At 38.8% G+C, this 22,918-nt stretch overlaps 1 protein-coding gene and 1 pseudogene across 3 annotated transcripts in view; one reads left to right on the forward strand and one right to left on the reverse strand.

Moving 5' to 3' along the window:
* Positions 1–22,918, forward strand: part of LOC129403315 (uncharacterized) — a 637,601-nt pseudogene that overhangs the window by 87,556 nt on the left and 527,127 nt on the right.
* AKAP6 (A-kinase anchoring protein 6) overlaps positions 1–22,918 on the reverse strand; it is a 520,466-nt gene that overhangs the window by 7,942 nt on the left and 489,606 nt on the right. For all 3 annotated transcript variants that reach the window (XM_055130131.1, XM_055130130.1, XM_004612112.2), the window contains one exon: positions 4,641–8,062. In XM_055130131.1, the coding sequence (XP_054986106.1) occupies positions 4,682–8,062 (3,381 nt within the window). In that variant the 3' untranslated portion in view covers positions 4,641–4,681. The remainder of the gene's footprint in view (positions 1–4,640; positions 8,063–22,918) is intronic.

Raw genomic sequence — 22,918 nt, forward strand, 5'->3', positions numbered from 1 at the left:
CAAAGATTAGTGTAAAGTACATCTCTTAGGCGGGTGCTAAGAGGCACTCCAGACATACATTATGTGCTTCCTCCAAATTAGGCAGAAATATCTGAACCTAGCCAGTTACCTTTCCTTTGATGTGATTTGCTGTAACTGACCTCTCTATTTCTGTAGAAACATGACACATAAATGAAAGTAGTGAAAAGCACAGCAGTGTGCCTGGAACTCAGTGCAAATGCATACTGTCTTAGACCATGGTAAAACTGCTCAAATACTTTCAGGGATTTTAATTAGCACACAGTAAATGAATAACCACTCCAAAAATTCTTCACAAAATTTTTGTTACTGTTTCATACTGAACCTGCTATCCTAAGTTATACCTCTTCTAAATAATTTTATAACAACTTCATCATCATCAAAAACACTGTTTCTGGGGGGAAATATCACCAATTGAAATGGAGTAATTTTATTATCCTGATAAATACAGAATCCAACTTATCATTTTTAAGGGGGATAAGAAAGTAGAACTTTTCCTTTGATCTTCTGAAACTTATAGAATAGACAATGACAATTCAACTTTCATAGACATGAAGCCTCATGTTTACCAAATAATTTGACTCTGTATTCTTGACATTTCACACTAAAGGCATGTCAGCATTTTGATAACTTGCCCTAGATGGTAGTATTTTCCTTTTTTAACAAAAATTGCCGTGAAGGTTTGTGGTCTGTGGATGCAGGGGTGGGGAAGGCACACCAAGTAGTGCCTGGGCTCACAGCCAGACTTCATACATACTACTTGAACCACAGGCCTGGTTCCATGGCTAGAAGTATTTTTAATTTAATTTTATTTTGATGGTGGGGAGGGGCCACATTCAGTGATGTTCACAGGTTATTGCTGGATCCATGCTCTGGGCTCACTTTGGATGTCCTTGGGAGACTATATGAAGTGTCTGGGATTTGAACCATGGTCAGTGAAATGCAACACAAGCATCATAACCCAGATACTATTTTCTTACTCCTAGTAGTAATTAATGTCACTGACACTGTCATCCCATTGCTCATTGATATGCTCGAGCGGACACCAGTAACGTCTCTCATTGTGGGACTTATTGTTACTGTTTTTTTGGTATATCCAATATGCTACAGGTAGCTTGCCAGGCTCTGCCATGCGGGCGTGTTACTCTCGGTAGCTTGCTGGGCTCTCTGAGAGGGGTGGAGGAATCGAACATGGGTTGGCTGCATGAAAGGCGAATGCCTTACCACTGTGCTATCGCTCTGGCCCAGTATTCAATGACATAAACATATTTAGAATATGAGCACATGCTTTGCACGCAGGAGGCCTGAATTCTATCCCTGGCACTGCATGCCCTCTGAGCACTGCCAAGAGTAATTCCCAAGTACAGACCTGGAATTAGCTCTTGAGCATAACTGGGTGTGGTCCCAAAACAAACAAAAAAAATAAGAAAAAAATTATATCGAGCTAATTACTGGTAGAAAAAAACTGGCATCTGATGTAATATTGATCCTAGTTTAATCCCTGGAACCACATATGGTCAAGAGTGATCCCTGGGCACAGAGCTATGAGTAAGCCTTGAGCACCACTGGTGTGATCTTAAAGACCTGCTACCCGGCCCCCCCATAAAAATTCAGGCATCTAGATGTTTTGTCTATCTGATTTGAAAAATACCAAGGACTAGTAATCATGTTTTTACTAGTTTTACTAAACACGTTTTTACTAGTAAACAGGTCACTTGGGGGCAATTGTAAGTTCTGCAAAAGTAAACCCCGACTTCTCCCTATGCTGGAACCAAGTGGAAGTCTTTACATAGCGGGTTCCCTAAAATGTTTATCACAAGGAGTGCACAGTGGCTAACAGCCAGACGCTGTCCTTCCCTTACTCACTGTGAGACTTACACAGATCTATCAGCACATACACTGCCCCGAGTCTAAAGATGGAGCTGTTTATCATTTACATTTCACTTCAGTTCTGCTTCTCTAAAAGGGACAGATGTTAAGCTCAGACTATCCAAAAGGAAGAGGGTCTCTCAGAGGCTTTTCTGGTGCCAGAGCATCCCCAACTCCCCATCTCACTAGGGCTCAGGACCTGAGGGTCATGGTCACATGTGCATCCTCAGAGTGGTGTTACTTTCAAGCCTTTATCCCCTTTTAGAAAACAAAAATCAGCCAGGCTGTACCAGCCCCTCAGTGGAGGTTAGCAGAGCCAGCGGTACAACTGGTCCTAATAGAACTTATTTTGCAGCAGCTTATGGAATTGCAGTTACTCTCCCCTAATGGTCAGTTTCACTACATACTGATGGAGAATGTGATTACAGGGTAGACATGTTTCACAGAAAATACATTTCTCCTTTGCCTGCTTTTGTTCTCACTTGCAGTCAATTGTAAATGGAGTCTGAAACACAGAAAATTAGTTGAGCTACATTAGTAAGGAGGATGCCTTTCTTCAATTTTGCATACTGAGTTTATTTTTAGGGTATATATATGGTATAGATTCCCCCCTAACTCCCCTTTTCTAGCAGCTCTACACAGAATCACACATTTTAATGAGCCCAGGGCACAGGTGTTGCAGGAAAAAAAATAATGATGTTTGCCATTCATCTTTCAAATTAAATAATGTGTTTTTAAATAGTAACTTTTTTCATAATACATTATGGGAACAACATTTATCTGTCACATTTTAAAAGATGTATTTGTAATAAATGTAAATTACTTTTAGAAAATCAGTAATTAGGCTCATCAAAAAATAAACAATCTGCCACAAAAAAGATAATCTTTAGCATAGTTAAGTATAATAACTGTTATTTGAATAAGTTAACAAATTAGGGTAGATTGCTTCTGTAATTCATTTCCTATAGCACGAGTTTAGGTTACGGCATTAAGCTTCTGGAGTGGGGGTGGAGATGGCATTTGGCACCTCAGACTTTGGTGAAATACAACTCTCACTTTCCAAAGCTCAAATCTTCTTTTTTGAACTCAATTGAAAAAGCACTGGACTGGAGCGATAGCACAGCAGGTAGGGTGTTTGCCTTGCACGAGGCTGACCCGGGTTCGATTCCTCCCCCGCCCGGAAAGCTACGGAGAGTATCCCGCCTGCACAGCAGGGCCTGGCAAGATACTTATGGCGTATTCGATATGCCAAAAACAGTAACAATAAGTCTCACAATGGAGATGTTACTGGTACCTACTTGAGCAAATCGATAAACAATGGGATGGCAGTGCTACAGTGCTACATTTGAAAAAGCATATTTATCAATGGGGTTGACACTTGGGACAAAACCAAAATTTTCTGTCCCTTTTGAAGCTACATCATCATCTCAGAATTACCAATACATTGTTCTTATTAAATAGAAAGAGTGGAGTGGTTTTCCTTAAAAAAAAAAAAAAAGAATGGAAATCAGCTTGACACCTTTAGGCAAATTTCAAAAATTCTGTTTTTATCAAAATGGCATTAAGTTGTCATGTATTCTCTCTGCATTTGCTTTCTGGGCTTATTCTCAGTCTGTATGTAGATAAATAGGAGCTTCTTCTTTAGCATCAACTTCCCCTCCTGTTTGAATCCTTAGACTTGGTCGTGATTAGGAGATGTGACAGCACAGCCTTCCACTGGGAAAGCAAATGTGATGATAGTTACATTAGACAGAAGCATAAAAGGAAGGCCCAGATCAGAAGATGCAGCCTTTAACCTAATCATTGTTCGTCGGCAGGCACTGACGGGAGCAGGCAGCTCTGTGTGCAGGGAACTGAAGTGGGGAGCATTGTTACTGTGCCTGCATTCTGATCAGAGGGTCTAATTGCAATTTGGAGAACCTTTTTTCCTCCCTCAATGGAAGAATTTGAAGCGCTAAATTATTTTGGCTGCTTCTTCAAACACTGTATTCTTCTCGCCAGAATGATGTTATAAAGATAATGTCACTAAGAATGTCAATTGTGACCATCTTTCCTCTTGTTCACAGTTGCATTTTGAGGGAGTGTTTCTTCCACACAAATGTCTTATTCAGATAAACATCTCCTATGACCATTCTTACTAATCTTGCCTATCATGGCTTTATTGATTCAAGTGCACATTTTAACTGTATATGTTGCCAGCATATATATTATCACTGTCACTGTCATCCCGTTGCTCATCGATTTGTTCGAGCGGGCACCAGTAACATCTCTCATTGAGAGACTTATTGTTACTGTTTATGGCATATCCAATACACATGGGTATCTTGCCAGGCTCTGCCGCGCGGGCTTGATACTCTCGGTAGCTTGCTGGGCTCTCTCAGAGGGGCAGAGGAATCGAACTTGGGTCTGCCGCGTGAAAGGCGAATACCCAACCACTGTGCTATCGCTCCAGCCCATATATATTATATATATGCATATATGCATAAACTTAATATATATAAAAACATATTAAACCATGAATACTACTAGAGTAGAGAGTAGTATGGGGCTCATACTGGACCTCATACCACTGGAGCTCAAAGGACTGACTGTAAATGTTTCGCATGGGGGAGACCTGGATTCAAACTCCAGCACCACATGGGCAGTGATTCCTAAAGGTAACACCTAAACTCAGAGCCAGTAGTAGCCCCAGAACTGCCAGGTACCCCCCATTTTGTCCCACCCCAGCAAGGAAACATGAAGACTATACTTACCTTTCAGTGAGATGATTTTCATGCTTGGAAAGGATTACATTCTACCTATGCATATTTCTATGTTGTTCTTCATGAAGGTTTAGGAGATTTTCTTCACAGGTTAAGGTTTTGGGGTTGGTATGCACTACAGCCTTATCTTTGGGCTGCTTTTTTTTTGAGGAGACGTCTGGAACACTGGGTTTGGCCGGAGCCAGATTATGTGCTCCTGCCATTCCAGACTCACCTAGGTCTTCTGAACTCTCTTTGTCGTTGCCCAGCTTTGAAGACTCAGTTAACTCTGGATTTTCTCTGGAGTCACTGGGAGCTTGGGGTAAAACACCTACTTCCTTTACAATGTCAGATCCATTTGGAGGGGGAAGACTGGAATAAGTAACCCCAAGGGCATCATCAGCTGGGTGTTGACCGTCACCAGAATGAGAAGGGCCAGCGATGGCTTGCAGAGGCACTGAAGCTTCAGCAGGAACTGCAGGTGTATTTGGAGGAGAGCTGGGGAAACAGGGCTCACGGACATCTGGGCCATCTTCAACACAGGCCTCAAAGAAGCATTCAATGTCTTCCTTGTCTTCTAAGCTGGAGTCGGCAGCATCTGGGGGCAATGGGGTGCTGCTTTTTTCTTCTATGTAACTGGTCACCTCCCCACAGTCACTGTCATGTGAGGAGAGAGATAGGTAGGAATAGAAGTCCCCTTTTCTCAGCTGAAGAGGGCGGTGAGAATGTTCCAGTACTTTTTCCTTGATTTGAGTTAATGAAGTTGGTGCAGCCACCTCATATTCAGGTTGAGATTTGTTTTTCAGGGCTGTTGAAGCCATGCCGATTATTTCCTTGACAAAGTCATGTACTGAACAATCTTCAGAATCTTTCTGATGGAAAACATCTGGCGCACAGTCACAACAGGAAATGTTATCGCTGATAGAAGCATTTCCCTCTGTTTTACTTTGTTCGAATGCAAGGCAACAACCAACAGATTTTCCAGTGACACTCAGTGCATCATTAGATGAAGATTTGGGCACATCATTGTCCTGTGTATTGACAGTACTAGTTTCTGAAGGCAGTTCTGGGAAAGATTTGTCAGTGGGAGTAGATGCTGAACTTTGATTTTCAAAATGGTGATGGTTTTGACATTTCTTTGAAAGATGTTTAACACTGGGGTGTTCACTATCTTTTTCAGCAATATATGACTCTTCTGAGGTCTCTATAACTTCTTTACATTTACAATGCCCATTCTCCAAATTCTGTTTCCCTATGAAACCAAGAGTTTCTGATTCCACAGATATCCCACTCAATTTGCTCTCCTGTCTTTCTGGGGTACTTTCAATATTGCCATTTTCCATGTCAGCCACATATGGATCTTTATTAACTTTGAAAAGGTTTTTCTTATTCTCACCCTTTGTTCCTACCTCCTGGGTGTGGGATGAATTCTTACCATTTCCATTATTTTCAGAGAGACGTTTTATGGACCCATTTAGAAGTGCCTCAATATTGAGGGTATCAGAGGAATTTGTCATTTCACTACCACTTATGTCCTTACTGCCCTTTATTTCATCACCAAGATGGCACCTTTTCTTATCTCTTGTCATGGAATACTTCGGTCGAATCCATGTCTGCAGCTCATTCTTTATGTAGTCTAGCCCTGACATCAAGTGGCAGTCTTCATAAATCTCATCGTCAGTTGCAATGCTGGAGTCGTCATCCTCATCTTTGATGCACAGCTCTTCTTCTGTCAAGGTGAGGGTAGAGCTTGAGAGGAGGTCACTGTCATCTTCATCATCAGTGCAAGCAGAGGTGCAGGAGACATTAACAATCATGCTAACATTGACATCGCTTTCATCAGCCACTGAATGGGTCAGCCGCTTCCGGAATGACGCATTCGATTCTGGGACCTTGTTTTTGTGTAATGCAATATCCTCTGAGCAAAGAGAGATCTCATCACTACTGCTGAGTTCTGTCAGTGAGGCTGGGGAATCTTCATTGATTGAAGATGCTCTGTCCAAAGAGAGTTGGCCAGTAAAGGACATTTTTTGGGAACTGCTTTGGAGAGTGATATCAGAAATGCTTCGCTTTATCTTTTGCTCTGAGGGGCTCTGGATATTCTCCAGACGATTCAGGAGATCTAATGTCCTTTTACTCAGTTCGCCGACTGAGCCACTGCTCACGCTTATATCCCCTGAGCTGTGACAACTAAAAAGATCTTCATTGCTTTTATAGGATGTCAACCAACTTTCTAAAGAAGTGCTTCGCTGGAGGCTATCACTGCCATTTTTAAAGATGCCCAATCCAAACAAATCACCTCCTGGAGAAAGGGATTCAACCGATGAACTATGAGATAAAAGAGAGAGCTGTCTGGCACTCTGCATGCCTGTGAATGTCTTCTCTACATCACCACTTTTATAGGAACTGTAATCCATGTCATGGGATGCACTTGCCAAAATCCTTTCGTGGGGAGAGGCATCTGGTTGTAACTCTGTAGCCTGATGTTTAGACTTGCAGGATTTTTTATCAAAATAGAAACCATGAAGCAGGGGATCTTCCATGTGTATTTTTTCACTCTGAGACTGTTTCATTATCATTGGTAACTTGAGTTTTGAGCCTTGGAGGTAAGAGTAATCATAAAATGTAAACACATCATGTTTTCCTTGTAATTCTTCTCCCAAACAATCAGGGGTATGTTTGGTATCACTGGTTAAATCTCCAACTTTTCCATTTACACAACCCACTGGTGAAATGGATGACTGAGAGCTATTTGGAAGCTTAATGTGCTCCTCGTCATCTTTAAACTTTTGTGTTAGCACATTGACTGCCTCTCCCATTTGGGGCTCCAGATGTTCTGTTTCAGGATTATGTGGCGACCCATCCACTGCAGTGAGCAAACATGTTTCGGAGTTGGTAGTAGTTTCAGTGTCCCCTTCACTGACAATTCCACTCTCGCTGCTTGAGTTTTGGCTCCTGTCTCCTCTGTGGCATGAGCAGGTCTTCACCAAATTAGAACCCCCCAGAAGATCGGGAAGTGATTTGGTAGATGAAAATGAAGAGTCTTTACTGAGACTCTTAGTAAGAACACCAGGCTGGGTCTTGCTGGAGAGTTTGGGATTGTTCTTCAGGAATGGCATGTGGCTATTCTCACAGAGGTCAACATTGTGGAGACTGTACACCTGGTAAATGTGAGGACCAGAGGAGGCAGTGACATTCGAGGCATACTGAGACCCTGAGCAGTTACCTGCCTTCTCTTCACAACCAGGGTCTTCCCCACCTGTCTCCTCCAAATTCAAGGAAGGCATGGTGATTTGGGAGTCTTGATCAAGGTCACTGGCTTCTTCATTCAAACTAATCAACCTATTACTTATGTCAGTTTCATCCCATTCCAAGGCATCTTCACTTGTCCCATTTAGGTCCATCAAACCTGGATCAATCACATTCAAAGTCTCCTGTGTAGGGGAAAGAATAAGAGAAAAAGGCATTAGAGAAAGCAAGCAGAAAACTGTTCTCCATTCAAAAACCTCTTGAAAGAGTCAGGAAATAAAACTGTCTCAAGCATAGATACGAAAGATAACAGAATTACCAACTCTATTCCTCTCTGGCATAACAGTCAGAATTACTGACAAAGGTCTTTCCAGCAATCGTAATTTGTCACTGAAGGCTAATATCATAGATTGAAAAGTAAGCTTACTAAATCAAATAGCAAACTATGGAATTAACCATTTTCTATTGATTCATCTGCATTTTTAGCTTGGGTTTGGTAAAAATGAAACTGATGGGTCAATGAAGGTAAAGACAAGTATATCCTATGACACCTCTTAGTTTACTCTAATACAAATTTAAGTCCAGAATCCATAGTGAATATTATCTGCCAGCAGACATGGCAAACACTTCTTGTCTCTAATCCTGAATTTTCCATGTGAAGTTGCTTTGCTCAGGGAAATAGAATAGAATCGTAGTTATCACCTAGAACCATCCATGGGTCTAAAGGATCTTAACTGTCTGTTTTTTCCACTTTTCCTTTCGGGACTCAACCTTTTCAGAACTTGATTCTGCTCCCAATAAGACCTAAGATGAACAGCACCTGACTGATTTTCTCACTTATATCATCTTGGGCTCCTTAGATCATTGGTGGTGGAGAATGGGCACTGGCAGAGGGATGGGTACTCAATCATTGTATGACTGAAACGCAAGCATGAAAATTTATAAGTATGTAACTGTACCTCACAGTGGTTCACTAATGAAAAAAAGGTATGATTTCATTTTTTCTTATAGCTGAGTAGTATTGCACTCTGTATATATACCATAGTTTCTTTATCCAGTCATCTGTTCTTGGAAATTTGGTTGTTTACAGATACTTGTCATTGTTACTGGTGCTGCAATGAAGATAGGGGTTCAAAGATATCAAGAAGTGGATCTTATGGAAGCTAAATCATATGGAAGATCAGTTCTTGGCTTTTAAAAAGTGTCCATAATGTTTTCCAAAAATATTGGACCAGTCAAAATTCCTAGCAGCATTGAATGAGGATCCCATTTTCCCCATATCCACACCAATACTAGCTGTGTCTTTTCTTTGTGATGTGTGCCAGTCTCACTGGTGTGAGATGATGTCATTATTGTTTTGATTTGTATTTCCATGTTGATAATCGGCAGTTATAGTTATTGATACTGTAAAACAGGACTTTTTCAACTTTTCCCACTCATGACCCCTTTTTGCCTAAGAAATTTGTTGTGACCCTGGGTATAAAGGTATAAAAATAGATATACAATTAGACGTTTATGAAAAATCATAAAGAATTTTAATTTAAAACAAATGTTTAAAGAGCTTTTGTTTTTTGACTCTCATACTCAGGTACCTGTTTAATAAGTCCACAGTTCAGGACTCTAGGCTCTGGGGGCCAGAGAGATAGTAAATTGGTTAAGTGCGTGCCTTGTATGCTGCATCCCAGTTAGGTATCCCACACTGCATCTGGTACTCCAATCACTACTAGGAGTGATTCCCGAGCACAAAGCCAGAAAGAAGCAAGCCCTTAGTAAGCTGGTGTGGACCCCCAAACAAACAAATAGTGTTTGGGGTTGAAGAAATAGTACAGTAGATAAGGCATTTTCCTTGCACAAAGCTGATCCAAGTTTATCCCCAGCACTCAATATGATCCCCAAGCCCTAGAAATGATCTGTGAACATAGAGCCAGGAGTTAGCCTTGATGAAGCTGGGTGTGGCTTCCAAAGGAAAAGAAAAGAAACACAATGGATACACACAAAAACAGAGTACAAAACCAACAACAACAATGACTAGGAAAGCTAGGCTCTAGAACAACATTTCTTAACTGGGGACCATATGGCCACCTGTGGGCACCCAAGATAAGTAAAGGGACAAAAGATGAAAATCACATAAATTGGGGGTCATGGGACAAGACCAGTGCACCAACTGAGAGGACAGAAGGGCCACAAAAAAAAAAAAAAAGAAACAGAAGGGTCACAGTGGGGGAAAGGTTGAGAAACATTACTCTAGAGTGATCCTGAGTGAATTCTGAAAGGGTTCTCTCTGCCTACTTCATTCTTTTCTTTCCATAACTCCTTTCAATTTGCACCTCAACCACAGGGAATTCATGACATAGGAGGTAAAGAGAGGTGTCACACAGAACAACAGGTCAGCACATTTGCATTACAATTCATAATTATTCTAATAGTCTGGCTGAAATACAGGGCAGGATCATGGTTTTTATTCTTCAGTAGAGGGAGAAAGGCTTAAGCAGCACATTAGAGAACTTTTCTAAAACGCCTACAGTCCTTCCTGAAACTAACATTTGCAGGATATCACACAAATACATTAAGTATAAAAATACCCATTAGCTTTCTATAATACTGGGTGTGTAAAAGATTATCTGTATTTCCTACTTATGTTCAAAATAATCCAGTTATAAAGAAAACATTCAGGGATATTTTTAAATTTTGTAAGAGAATCTATTCTGCTTCCAATATTACGGCAGTTAATCTAGTACATGGGCAGCCATCACACCCAATTAGGAATGGAGCTCATTCACTGTGATGAATTTTTATTAGAATTTCTGTTTATTCTTTGCTTGCTGATAAAGGAAGTACTAATGATTGGTTAGTATGGCTAATGAATGTTAAAATCTTCAGTTGTAGAAACAATCAATCAGTCTAATCAAATAGTGTATTAATTTCAAAAACTATCCTGTCCAGAACTCTTAGTGTGCTAATAAATAACTGAACTAGTTTTCCAAAGGATCTCTCTTCGTAACTCTTGGGATTGACTTTAATACTTAGCAGCACAGATTTTCCACGAGAGCCCCAAGTCTGGGTTGTCCCGCTGAGATTCATGAGCGGTGCCACCTGGATGAATGCCAGGAGCTTACCCCAAGCGTTGCCTGTAACTCAGACACAGTCATTTTCTGACCAAATGCCGACCTTTATAGCTTTACAAATGCATGTCTAGGAAAGTACAGCAGCACCTAAAAGAATAAGTTCTTTGCTCACTAAAGTAGTTGGAGTAAAACAGGTAAAAATTAAACTTTTGGATACATAATTATTGTCCTTTTACCTTCTTAATTCTCTTGTCCTACAAACCTCTTGAATTTATAATGATTTCTGAAATTTCTTTAAACTTAAAATGCCATTGAATACCTGATAAGATCCATTAAAGTGTCCACTTTAGACTTTCAATCTTATATATTATCAAATTGCTACTCACTCTTTTCTAATTCACCCTCATCTGTTATAGATAAAATTCTGTCAATATTTTCAACAAAATCTCTGAACTAAAACATAACAACATGCTAGGGGACAAGGGAATGCAGAAAGTTTCTAAGAAGAAGTGGATTTAGACTATTTACAAGTAACTCAAACATTGCCTTTGGGATAAAGATATATATGTAGACTGTGATGTAACTGGAAGGAAAATTATTTGGTTGAATGCTCTCTTTGATGATAGCCCAACATAGCCCCCAAATGCTAAAGCTAATTAAGCATTTGTGTTGTTGTTTTTTCTAGAAGAATTTTCTGAATTTTAAAAGAGGCACAAATGTTCCTCTCTTTGATAAAGTGATAAATCACATATGAATTTAGATAAAAATCTAAGAATATTTGAATGAAACCAAAAGGATGGTGACTGAATAGTAAATGAGGTTCCAATAGACAGACTGCAATTCCAGAGATAATTCTGAGTTAAGTCAATCCTCACAAGGGTCTTTCATTCATAAACTTGCTTCACTGGTACAAAATGTTGGGTCTAAACCAACAGCTCTATGTAAACTTTGCATATCTACTTAAAAACAAGTGGAATTAATTTGCGTGATTTTTTTTTACAATTTAGAGCAGATTATTTGTTTTAGCATAATATATAGAGAAAAAATTAAAAGCAGTCAGAGAAGTGATGACGATGTAAGAACTAAGATTACAACAGCATCTAGTATTCCATATACAAATGAACTGCTGCCTTATGGTACTTACGTGGTTTTAATTGAGTTTGGGCTCCCAGGACTGCATTTCTAGGATCAACTTATGTATGAATTTATTTTTTTATTAGTGAAACAAAATAATTTGCATTATCTTTATTTAATATATATATATATATATATATATATTGCTTTTTGGGTCACACCCAGCGATGCTCAGGGGTTACTCCTGGCTTTGCACTCAGGAATTACTCCTGGCGGTGCTTGGGGGACCATATGGGATGCCGGGGATCGAACCCAGGTCGGCTGCGTGCAAAGCAAACGTCCTACCTGCTGTGCTATCGCTCCGGCCCCTATTTAATATATCTTTAAAAATTAAACCACCATGAGATACACAGTTACAAAGTTTTCCATTATTGGATTTCAGTCATACAATGTTCTAACCCCCATCCCTTCTCTCCTTCTCTCTCTCTCTCTCTCTCTCTCTCTCTCTCTCTCTCTCTCTCTCTCTCTCTCTCTCTCTCTCTCTCTCTCTCTCCTTTTGGGCATTATGGTTTGCAATACAGGTACTGAAAAGTTATTAAGTTTGTCCCTTTACCTGCTCTCAGAATTCAGTTCTTGTGCAGAGTGATCATATTCAACTATCATTGTCATAGTGGTCCCTTCTCTATCCTAACTGCCCTCCCCACCACCATTTGAGGCAAGGTTCCAACTGTGGACCAGATCTCCTGGCCCTTGTTTCTACTATCCTTGGGTATTAGTCTCATACTTTATTGTTTTTAATATCCCACAAATGAGTGCAACTCTTCTATGTCTGTCCCTTTCCTTTTGACTCATTTCAGTCAGCATGATTCTTTCCATCCCCATTATATATAAGGGAATTTCACTTCATTTTTCCTGGTGACTGCATAGTATTATATTGTGTAGATGTATCATAGTTGTTTTTTTTATCTATTGTCAGGCACTTGGGTTGTTTTCAGATCCTGGCTACTGTGAATAGTGCTGCAAGAGTGCTTTTCTGCAGTGTGTTTTTGGGCCCCCAGGCTATATAGCCAGACGTGGTATTGATAGGTTGTATTTCCTTCTGCTCAATTTTTAGTTTTTTTGGGGAATACCCATATTGTTTTCTAAGAATTTATTTAAATATTAGGTCAAATGGTAGGTATATTTAAGAGATGAGAAACACATTGTCAATTTAAGGGTAGAGATGAAGAAACCAGACAGTCTATAAGAACTCTACATAGATCAGACATAGTCTCCTAGATTCCATTAATTTCCTTCAAAAGTCACATCTTTTGAAAATCTAAAGAATCTCAAAAATATGGAATGAACAGACTTAGATATTTACTAAAAATAAACATTAATAATAATAAATAGGTAAAACTTAGAAAATAGAAAGATAACATTTAGGAGAATTTGAAATTTGTAGTACTCTGCCTTTTCACTAGTGAAGATAAGGTTCAGGCTAATATAATAAGAAAAAAAAAACCACCAAGCCAGAAACAGAAAACAGAAAAATGTTCATTTTATCAAGCATATCAGAATTTGAGTCATAAACTCAGAAATGTGGGTTTGAATCTTAGGCTCTCCTCTTTCACCCCACCTTCACATATTTTGGGGGTACACATCAGAAGACACTTAGGGGTTACTCCTGACTCTGCACCCAGGAATTATTCCTGGCGGTACTCAGGGACCATATGGGATGCTGGGGATCAAACTTGGGTCAGCTGCATGCAAGGCAAATGCCCTACCAGCTGTACTATCACTCTGCTCCTCCCCTCCCACACAAACCATGTCTCATATTAAGTCTGTGATATGGGGGAAATTATTTAGCTTGGTTTCATCAAAGTACATTGATTTACCTTAGTAATTATTGGGAGCCTTAGTTAAATAACAGTTGTAGTGTTTGTATTGAGACTGGTGGTTTGTTAATTAATCTCTCTCATGCAACTGTATGCCTGGAATTCAATGAAATAATTATCCATCAGGTGCTTTACTACCTCTATGCTCTAAATAGTGTGATGGATTTGTCTTTGTGTATTCTGATTGGCCTAATCCTTCAGAAATTAGCAGACGAGAAGACACCTACCTAGTGAAGCCTAGCACAAGGACTCTCTATTTCCTGAAAATAATTTTTTTTATTAGTGAATCACCATGAGTTACAGCTACAAACTTGTGAACTTTCATGTTTGCGTCTTGTTTATATCCCTCCACCAGTGCCCAGTCCCCTACACCAACATTCCCAGTATCCCTCCCACCCTCCGACCCCATCCTCCCACCCCATCCCATGTCTGTGGCACTTGTTCTCTCTCTCTCCTTCTGGGGGTTGTGGTTTGCAACAGAGGCACTACGTGGCCATCGTGTTTGGTCTATATTCTATTTTCAGAGTGCATCTCCCATCCCATGTGTGTCCTCAAACCACACTTTACCTGGTGTTCCCTTCTCTATGCGAGCTGCCCCTTCCTTCAGCATGTGGGGCCAGCTCCCAAGCCTTGGAGCCAACCTCCTGGCACTTATCTCTACTATTCTTGGGTGTTAGTCTCCTATTCTGTTATTTTATTTTATATTCCATAGATGAGTGCAATCTTTCTATGTCTGTCTCTCTCTTTATGACTCATTTCACTTAGCATGATACTGTCCATGTTGATGCACTTATATGCAAATTTCATGACTTCATCTTTTCTAACAGCAGCATAGTATTCCATTGTGTAGATATACACAATTTTAAGAATTTAATTTTAATTCTTAAAATTAAAGGCAGGTGTATTTTCTGACATTGTATCCCAACCGACACACTAGAGCAAGCAAATCTTGACACTCTCTAGCATATTAACAATCATAATTTAATGTAACTTGTTTGAGCTCAGAAAATTCTTTGAAAGTCTATCTTACACTAATGATCAAAAACTGTTTCAGTGATGCTCTTTTTTTAAATAACAAAACTCATCAGAACCTCAAAAAGACAAATAAAACCAAGAATCATTTCACAAATCTCACAAAATTAGAACTGAGTTGGGATGCGTTTTCTAACCTTGACCACACAAATAATTCTCGAACAGTTGAAACTCAAAAATCCACTATATGTTTGCTATGGAACTTTATAATAGAGAAAATTGCCTTATTTCTCAATAGGAGTCAGAGATGAGAGTGCAGTATTAGAAGCAGAGGGGTTTTTTTAGATACAAATTCCATATGTGGAGGAACTCTATCTGCTCTCCATTGGTGCTCACACATAAAAACAGCGCATGGAGGACAGAATATTCATTGAGTGCTCTGAAGGAAGAAAGATAGGTCTGTGGTTTCACATACTCATTAAATGGATTTGGGTAAAGGTCCACAGGTTAAACATTGCCATTGCAAAACCTCAGGAAAATTTCTGACTTTCAAGATACTTGCTCAGTTATAAATGCAAGTAGCCACAAAAGCCATTATCCTCAGTGAAAGAAGCCAGACGCACAAAAAATCATATGTTATATGGTTCCATTTATACAAACTATACAAATTAGGTAAATCCAGAGAGAGAGAGAATGAAGATTGGTGAGTACGAGGAACCAGAAGATGAAAAAATGGGAGGCAAATTGTTTCACAAAAATGAGTTCCTTTAGAGGTGATGAAAATGTTTTGGATCAGACAGGAGATGATGGTACACAGTGTTTAGAACGCATTAATGCTGCTGTCTTGCTCACTTAAAATCATTAATTTAATGTTATATTAATTTCACCTCAATTTAAAATAGAAGCTGAAAACTGAGTTTCAAATTTATAGTACAAACTTATAGTACCATCCAACATAATAAGGTTTCAGCATAAAAGGTTTTCAGGTTTGTAACATAATACAACATATATTTCTGAATTTGTTTATATTACTGTGTATCATTAATAATAAAAGATATTTTTTGGATTATGATATTTGTTAGGTCCACATGTATGCTTATCAGTCCCAGAAATGCTAAAGAAAAAACATTCTGTATATGATATTTCCTTTAGTTCAGTGCCACAGAATTCAATACAGTGGTTCCGTGGGGGAGAAACATGAAGCATAATTAAGAGCTGTTCTTTTCAGAAAGATCATTGGGAATTTTAGGTGTTCAATTCAGCTGAATTGCCTTTAGAAGGCCTTCTTTAACTTGATTCAGCTCTTGCATGTGACTTTTTTTGAAGTGTTCTCTTCTAATTACCTCGATGCTAAGTCTTCCTAAAATGCACTTCAGCTGATTGGTAAATGATCATATGTCCCACAGTTCCATCTTAGGTACTTTTATTATACAAACTTCCCCTGAATGGGTTTAGCCATCAGAAGTTTGATTGTTGATTATTTTGAAGAGCAGTGTATAGATACACTACACTGAGGAGGCAGGAATTGTGAACAGGTGTTGGAAAGGGGCGTACAGCAGAAAGGGGGACAATAAGAAGGAAGACCGCACTTGGGTACCTTCAAAATATAATGTTCTGGGACTGAAAGACTTTTAGTATAGTGAGGATTAAGGAACTGATAAGATAAGAGTGGAAACAAAGGGCAGAGAGAAAGAGAGAGCAAGAGAGAGAGTCAGAGCGAGCGAGCGAGCGAGAAAGAGAAGGGGGAGGAGAAGAGAGAGAGAACATCAGGAAAGATACTTGCCTTGCACATGGATGACCCAGTTGGATTCTAGGTACCACATATGGTCCTTTGAGCCTACTAGGAGTGATCCTTGAGTTCAGAACGAGGAGTAAGACCTGAGCATAGCCAGGAATGCTCTGCTACCCCTCCCTCCAAAAATGAATGTAAGATGAGGGGAAACCACTGAACTAGCAACAATAAAGACATTTGCAAAGGTGGGGAATGAAGGTCCTGAGTTTGGTGGGTGAGCACAGGATGTGCTAGATGTTAGCCTCAAGGAGCCCAGGTTCCACAGAAAAACTGTTGTTGAATTTGGAGTTTAGTTATGCCTGGTAGGAACTCTCAACCTCCTTTCTTGTCCTTGAATCCCAGTCGTGGAATAAAAGCAGTGGGGAAACCATGGAAGTCGTAGAATATATATTGGAAATTCTTCAGTTGCTCTAGCACCTCTTTCTTTATCCCAAAATTCCATGCTACACACACACACACACACACACACACACACACACACACACACACACACTCCTATCTAATGTCTCAGAATTTGATTTTTCATGTGAATAGTTTGCTAAGAACTTCAGGGGTATTAAGAGGTGAGGTGAAGCAAGGTGGCAAGGTGATATCAAGAAACTCTCTCAGAAAAAAAAGACAAAAAATAAAGCATTTCTATTTTTCTTTTTTTATAACTCGAGTTTTATGGGAGTTCTGCCTTGCACAAGCACTATTTTGACTAATAGGAAGTAATTTGTGCCAAAATTTTTTTTAAAAAATGAAATACTGCTGGGACTGGAGCGATAGCACAGTGGGTAGGGCATTTACCTTGCACATGGCCAACCCGGGTTCGATTCTCAGCATTCCATATGGTCCCCTGAGCACAGTCAGGGATGATTCTTGAGTGCATGAGCCAGGAGTAACCCCTGTGCATCACCAGGTGTGACCCAAAAAGCAAAAAAAAAAAAAAAAAAAAAAAGAAATAATTCCATAGTTTCTAAATAACTCTTAGTGTAGTAATTTCAGTGTTGACAATATTAAAGTTATCTAGCAATAGAGAATGACTTGCATCATGTTTTTCTTAAGCAATTATTATATAAGCTACTATTTGAAGTTTTAAAAATCCGCTGTAGGAGAAATCATGTTTTTTTTAAAATTTATTTTATTCTTTAATTAGTGAATCACCATGAGGGTACAGATATAGATTCACACATGTTAGAACTTGTTTTTCCCTCATACAATGTTTACAAACACATCCCTCCACCAGTGCCTGTTCTCCATCACCAATAAACCTAGTACCCGTCATGTTCTTTCCTGGTTCGGAGTGTAGGATTACATTGGGTTTGTCCTTCCGGCCTTGCCACAGGGAATTTAAGTTTATCGGGTTACACCCATCCCAGTGCTCCCGAGTCACTTCCATTCCTTTGTTTATTTGTAAACTCTTCTCTGTGCTCTCCTCCCCAACCAGTTAATCACCTTTTCCCTAATCAGACTCTGTTAGCTTATAAGATCAGATCCTTCTAAGGACACTGAACTCATATTGTAAGTTGTCTTTTGCATAGTATACCGTAAAGAAATGTCCTTTCTGTATGGACAGAGGAAGACAGTTAATATTATACTTTGTAACTTGGGAGTTGATTGACTCCGATTAATATTTACTCCTGGGCATCTTCTTTCTCAATTCAGTTGCCCTTAGTTCCTGGCACCCCAAAAGCACGGTCCCGACAAGGGACTGAATGGGCCCAGGGCAAGCACCACAATACTCAACTATAAGTCAAGAGCATGGTCATGGACAAACTCTGTCATGATCTAAAAGAGGTAACTGAATAAGGACCCTGCTGTGGTTAGGAAGACTAACCTGGCCTGAGGACTGTGGTCTTGAATATATAGTGAGATGTCCTCAGGAAGAACCAAACTCTAAGCCTGATATATCTCTTACTGTGCTCATACAAAATGACATTGTTATAAATATTAGAAGTAAGTTTACTACAATTATTTAAGTGGATTACTAGCTGGGGAAAGAAGAAAACAATGCACCCTATGAGTGGAATCCTGCCCTTGAGCGGATCTCCTAGTAATCTGGAGTAATCTCTTTAAATGAGATTTTGTCCTTGAGTTAATCTTCTGAAGGAATGATCTTACCTCTCTTTGTTGATTTGTTAATTTTCAACCCACCTTTGTATCACCACCCTACGTGATGTGATTGCTATATAAACTAAGAGTGTAAGATCGAAGGGGATCCAGAGCCAGAAGGAGAATGAAGGGGGAGCAAGAAGGAGAACAAAGGGGGATCCAGAGAGAGAAGCAGGAGGGGAATCAGAGGAGAATGGAGAGGAGATTGGAATAAACTGCAATCGATACCGATCAGCCTGGCCCTCATTTTTCACTTCGCCTACCCATAGCCATCAGCCTCCCCAGGGTGGGGCAAGGCAGAGACCACCGAACACGGGTGGTGAGAGAGAGAGAGAGAGAGCTGCTGCCTTTTGGTAATACACACAAAGTATTCTGCTAAAAGAAGCTAGAAAATAATCTTCAACTGGCAAATAAATTATTTTACCTTGACTGCTGCTTTCTATGCAAACATACTGAAATTTTATTACTTTCAGAACAGACTAATAAGAAAAGTGTTTTATTTTTCCAGTCACTATCCTAGATTTCCTAGAATTTTCATACACACTTTAAAGAGAGTATCATAATCTAGAATTTTTTTCAAAATAATTTTTAAAAATATAGCAAGATATTTTAAATAAAATCTTTTTTTAGTCTTTCAGTATTATGTGAGCTAAAACAAATAAAAGGGACGTACCGAAGAAAAATAACCTCAATAAAGTTGTAAAAACCCACCAACCATTAAGAATGGCACTTTGATCTCACTACATGGAAAGTCTATATGTATGATAGTGGGATATTCACATGACAAACAATAATTTTTCCCCCTTAAAGATAACATTTCACACTATCTTTCTGGAATTGTCCTAGTGGTTTTATATTTGTCATTTGACTGTCTGGTATTAAGTATAATATTTGAATTTTGTGCCCCTGACAAAATTTTTGGTATATATATATACATATATATTTATATAAAACAGTTTTTTTAATTTATGTCAGTGATCTTCCACTTTAACAAAACCTATATTAAAAATCTTGCAAGCATATTGGTAGTACCAAGGACATGGTGAACCCATAAACAAGCAAAGCTTAATAACAAATGAACTTTACTGTGACATAAACTTGGGTTCCCAAATTTCAAACTATATTGACCTGGTGGACAGCTTAAAGGGCAGACAAGAAAACTAGCATTTTGGAGCCCAGGAGTAACCGGAAGCATCTGATCAGGTCTGTCCCCCTAAAATGGTAAAAAGAAGCCAAGATTTGTTGCAGGAACCTAAGGTTCTCAAATATACAAGGATATCTATCTTTTCCAACATGTCAACATCGACTGAAAAAGTCAAACACCAGGTAAAGAGTTCACTCATGTGAAAGACTTATGCCCTCTGCAAAGCACATATTAGCTGAAAGAACTTCATTATGTCTTTTAATTCTTAACAAGGATACACACTCAGCCAACTTTGTGTTACTCTGATTCTTCACTCTTTGCTCCTTTCAGATAAATAAGGTGCAGATTGTTTTTTTGTTTTTAGTTCTAAGACTATGAATTACAACTCATCATTTAGAGAAATAAAACATAAGAATAAAATGTTGGCCAATTTGCAAAAAGTATAGTCGAAGTGACATATGCACTTATATGTTCACCGCAGCACTGTTTACAATAGCCAGAATCTGGAAAAAACCCGAGTGCCCTAGAACAGATGACTGGTTGAAGAAACTCTGGTACATATATACAATGGAATACTATGCAGCTGTCAGAAAAAATGAGGTCATGACGTTTGCATATAAGTGGATCTACATGGAAAGTATCATGCTAAGTGAAATGAGTCAGAAAGAGAGAGACAGACATAGAAAGATTGCACTCATCTGTGGAATATAGAATAATAGACTATAAGACGAACACCCAAGAATAGTAGAAATAAGTACCAGGAGGTTGTCACCATGGCTTGGAGGCTGTTCTCTCATTCTGGGCAACTCAGAGAAGGGAACAGCAAGTAAAATGTGGTTGTTGGTCATGTGGGGGAAAGATGATGCGGGCCAAATATAGACTAGAGACTGAACGCAATGGCCACTCAACACCTTTATTGCAAACCACAACACCTAACCAGAGAGAGTGAACAAAAGGGAATTCCCTGCCATAGTGGCAGGGTGGGGTGGGGGGAGACGGGACTGGGAAGGGGGGGTGGGATGTTGGGTTTACTGGTGGTGGAGAATGGGCACTGGTGAAGGGATGGGTTATCAAACTTTGTAAGGGAGAAACATGAGCACAAAAATGTATAAATCTGTAACTGTACCCTCACGTTGACTCACTAATTAAAAATAAACTATTAATAAAAAAAATAAATAAATAAATAAATAAAAAAAAAATAAAAATAAAAATAAAATCCACCTCTATATAAAAGTCTAAAAAAAAAAAAAAAAAAATGTTGGCCAATTTGACAAGCAAATTAAAAATGGCTGAGTTCTTAATTAAAATGACATGCACTATAATTTCATCTTAATATCATTTTAATTTCTTTTCTCTCTTATCTTTGCCAGTCTATCAAACTTGCCTTCTTAGCTTATCATCTGATTGGACAAAGGTTTTTATGATGATTAATAGGCAGGTCAACAGTGATTTGTTTTCTTAATATGGCTTAACCCTTGTTTCTACATCTGATTTTATTTTATTTGATTTACATCTTTGTTTAAATAGCCTCCCTTAAGATAAATGCATTTTATAATATGGAGGACTAAAAAGATTCTTAATTACTAGAACAGCTCCTTGGATCTATCATCATTCCTTCATAAAAATGATTGGAGAGTATATAAATTACACTTGATGCTGGAAAAATTGTTTGAAATTTGGGCATGAATTTTCATAGCAGGTAATGAATGTCTTTGAAGTAAGTTTCCAAAAGATCTCATGCTTCTGATTCCCAGACATGCTAAAAATGTAGAATCCTTCAGGGATTTCTCTTGTGATCTCAAGGGAAAAAATATTAAGGATCCTGAGATCTGATTTGATTTAAAAACTCAATCCTTGAATGGAACAGAAGCTCTGGTTGAGGACTTTCATAAAAAAGGCTCTTGAGAGTTTTAAATGTCAGTATCTAAATTCAGACTGTAACCCAAATGAAGGATTCAGAAATCAAAGAAATGTAAATTCTATTCTAGAGGGAAAGTGATCCTGAAATGTAAATTAATTATATATGTATATATTGCTTTAAAATATATATAATTGCTTTTAAATATATATTATATATAATATATTTTTATTTATATATATGTATTTTAAAAGCAATTTTAGAGCCAGATGTCAAAAACTCCTTTTGCAGTACAAAATATCACCCATAATAATTAAGAACCCCAAACACTTAAGCTATTAATCCTCAACTGGCTACTTAGAGAATATGCTGTGTTTGCTGTGTTCTTAGTCCATAGATACTAGGCAGTGATAGCTGACAGAGCTGAGCACCCAGGCCAACCTGCTGAATGGACTAACCCCGGTGCATCTCTCTACGAGGGAACATTTCTATCTACTCTTTGCTCCAGTTGCAGTTAGTGTAGAGATGAACACACTCTAACTGCAGAGAACTTGGCTGTGTTTTGTTCTTAATAAATATCATGTAATCAAGGTAATGTAATGCCAGATGACCATGCTTCTTACCAAACTGATATTTTTCAAAACCCTACTTTATAAAAGGCATTAGGCATTCATCTGGCAAATATCATCGTTTTTAGGAAGTACGTGGACCACGTGTATAAAGAGAGATCCCTTAGGTTTATTAAGCAGACAGTTCTCATATTAAGCTAGCAAATGCTCATTTTTTTCTCCAAAATTAAAGTTCCCCTCCCACCCAATTAATCATTTTCTCTCATTATTTCGTATAGTCACTAGATGAGCTGTGACTCCATAAACTTTAGAAACTCATTTATTATGTTGCCTGATCAGACCTTGCATTTATTTACACAGTGTACCCATAAAACCCAGCTTTCATTAGAGCTGGGGAGGAAGAGTCCGCTCCCTTCACTGGGGAAGGTGAAGCTCCAGAAGATAATTAACCATGAAACAATAAGGAGGCTTGCTGGGTAAGCAGTAGTGTGAAAACAGTTACTCGTCACAAAAGAGGGGAAATTAGCTTGCTGGATAAAAAAGGAAGTGTCAGATTGAAGACTGAAAGGCCTGCCAACAGAAGTAGATAGCTCTAT

This window comes from Sorex araneus, chromosome 3 (genome assembly GCF_027595985.1).
Source record: "Sorex araneus isolate mSorAra2 chromosome 3, mSorAra2.pri, whole genome shotgun sequence".
Classification (NCBI taxonomy): Eukaryota; Metazoa; Chordata; class Mammalia; order Eulipotyphla; family Soricidae; genus Sorex; species Sorex araneus.